The sequence below is a fragment of the Chanos chanos genome, chromosome 3 (genome assembly GCF_902362185.1).
Source record: "Chanos chanos chromosome 3, fChaCha1.1, whole genome shotgun sequence".
NCBI classification, from domain to species: Eukaryota; Metazoa; Chordata; class Actinopteri; order Gonorynchiformes; family Chanidae; genus Chanos; species Chanos chanos.
In genome coordinates, this window is record NC_044497.1 from 2,669,978 (window position 1) to 2,672,631 (window position 2,654).

The window sequence follows — 2,654 nt, forward strand, 5'->3', positions numbered from 1 at the left end:
TATTGAGATATAAATAATGGGTATTTTTTAACAGTCTGAGTGAACCACGCCAGGTGAGTGAATAAGGTGACACTGTCAGATTCTTGCTGACCTAAAATGATTCCTTTAATATTCTACCCTGGAACATCTCAATCTGCACCAGTTAATGTGTGTGTGTGTGTGTGTGTGTGTGTGTGTGTTTTCTTCTGTCTCATTTTCTTGTAAGAAAAAAGTGAAACTCCAAAAATGGACAAGTTGGGAACTGTGTCTGCTGCTATGAGTGTTAGCCGGGTAGTCAGCGAGATCTCCTGTCGCAGTTGCACCATAAAACTTGAAAATCACAGTGAGGTCTACTCACTTGTCAAACCCAGGTAAGACCACAATGAGGTTTAGATCTACAGTATTAAATTAGGACTAAATCAGCCCTGGGAGTCTAAAGGCACTTTTAACTGATGTTTATGTAAGTGATCAGTATAACATGAACATAATATTTTCTTTACACTCATTTCTACGTGTGTATTTACACCAGCTAATTTAATGTTAAAAGGTGATGATAGCAGACACATATTTCATGAAAACTGAATGGTATTTCCTTATTTAGTACCTGGATGAACAGCGGCTACAACAGCCACCCTCCATCACCCACTGTGGACGTCAAGGCAACGGAGGTGTGTGCCTTCTCCAAGACAGCAGTCGGTGCCAGAGGGGCTGTAGGTGTTCTGACTTACGAGCTACTGGAGAGAAAAAAATGCACTGATAAGATGATGGCCATCATGTTCTCTGTGCCTTTTGACTACAGCCTCTATGAGAACTGGCTGGCAGTTGGTGTTTTTGAACACACTCGACCGTGTGATGACACACTGTTCAATCTCATGTACTATGATTCTGACCCCGCATTCATTCGTGCCAAAGCCAAACACCCTAGTATAGTGTACACATGGGAATCAATGGAAATCAGGGCTGTCATGAGCAATGCAGGCACAGCTATTACTGAGGTGGAGATCCATGACAAGAGCTAAATCAACGATACAACGGTTTAGAAAGAAATTGTATGTGATCCCAGATTATGTTATATAATATCATCATTATTACAAAGGAAAAGGTATTGATAATTGCAAATGTATTTTTCATTCTACCAATGTTGTAATGCTGATTTCTGAAATACTTACCTGATTAAAGTTAAAGATGTGATTGGCACTTGTTCTTTTCCGGTCATTATGAAAACTTGTGAACACATCATAAATCCAATTGACAGTAGTTAGTATGGGAGGACCCATATCAGAGAATTTATCATTTACTTTCAATGACTATAATTACATGCGTGTGTTTTGTTTTAAGTGGTCAGACTAAAGCAACACACTTCTACTGACAAACATTGTTTCATAAACCAAAGGTTAATCCAACATTATTATGCAAACACAGACTTGGGGATATTATTCTCAAGTATGAGTCACATCAGTACTGCTCTGTCCTCTCTCTACTGCACTGTGCTGTGTGTTTTAACTTGTGTAGAATTCAGAACGGTTTAGGAAACCAAGTCTCCTCACAATACTGGAATATCCGAAACAGTTGTTGAAATGGGGGCATTTTGTATCTCTGGGGCCATAGTGAAAGATATGGTTCTATATAACCACTCTCAGTCAGAGCTGGCCTGAGGCATACGCGAACCAAGCGGCTGCTCTTCTGAACCCATGATCTTTCTTATGACAAGACCACTGACAGGTTTGAATCCTGTTCCTTCTATTTTATTGTCAACAAATCCTCTGTTCTCTTTTCTGTACATCTTCAGTTATGACCTTATGGCAGGACTCTGTTCAAATGTAAATTCAGCCACCTGATAGGCAAATCATTTTATCAGATCATAGGTCAACTTTAGACAAATCAACTATTTGATCACAGTTCCTGGAACCATACTGAACACAGGCACACCCAGTCCACCTGTCAAGACGGAGTGGTGGTGGACCCAAGCGCAAGACACATTGATGGTGGTAACAAAAAGGAGGACTTTACTTACGGAAAAAGCAGATAAATAAACAGGTGCAAACAGGAACAAAGACCAGTAACAAAAAGGAGCAGCCTAACAGAGTGTATCCAAACACAAACAACGATAGACAAAGGACAAGTCAAAAACAAGGGCTAAAATACAAGAGGAGAACCAAACAGGGGAAACATGATTGGTACAAATTAACAAGGGTAAAACGAGGTTAATGAATGGAATAAACAGAATCAGGTGAAAAGGTGGAGACACACGGAACAGGGGGACAACACATTTCAAAACAAAAGTGTCAGATCCAAAAGTCTCAACTCAGATCCATTGACTGAATTACTGGGTTTTACTCATCTGCTGTCATCTTAAGTACACAGACCCTGTGGCAACACAGATGCAAGTCATGGCAACCCAGAGGAATAACCAATGGCTTTAGAGTGTTGAACACACATACATTCACCACTAGGGGTCAGTGTTGTATGAGGCTCTTGTCAGAAGGTGAAGGAAAAAATCAGTAGGATGCCAGACCTCTATGACTTGATCCAAGGAACCTTGTTAAAGATAGTAACTAGTTACATTGGTGATTTGCTTCAAATTTCCATGGGTCTTCTGTTACAGTTTAGAAAGTACATTCATTATTTATTGTCATGTAAGCATGCTGTAGTCAATTACAAAGGGATCTTCTGTT

General features: G+C 39.9%; 1 protein-coding gene across 1 annotated transcript; it reads left to right on the forward strand.

Annotated features, from left to right (window-relative positions):
- Positions 1-225: 225 nt before the first annotated feature.
- LOC115808811 (DELTA-thalatoxin-Avl1a-like) lies at positions 226-998 on the forward strand. Its single transcript, XM_030770298.1, has 2 exons — positions 226-350; positions 581-998. The coding sequence occupies exons 1-2, from the start codon at positions 226-228 to the stop codon at positions 996-998; spliced, it is 543 nt and encodes a 180-aa protein (XP_030626158.1).
- The last annotated feature ends 1,656 nt before the right edge of the window (positions 999-2,654 follow it).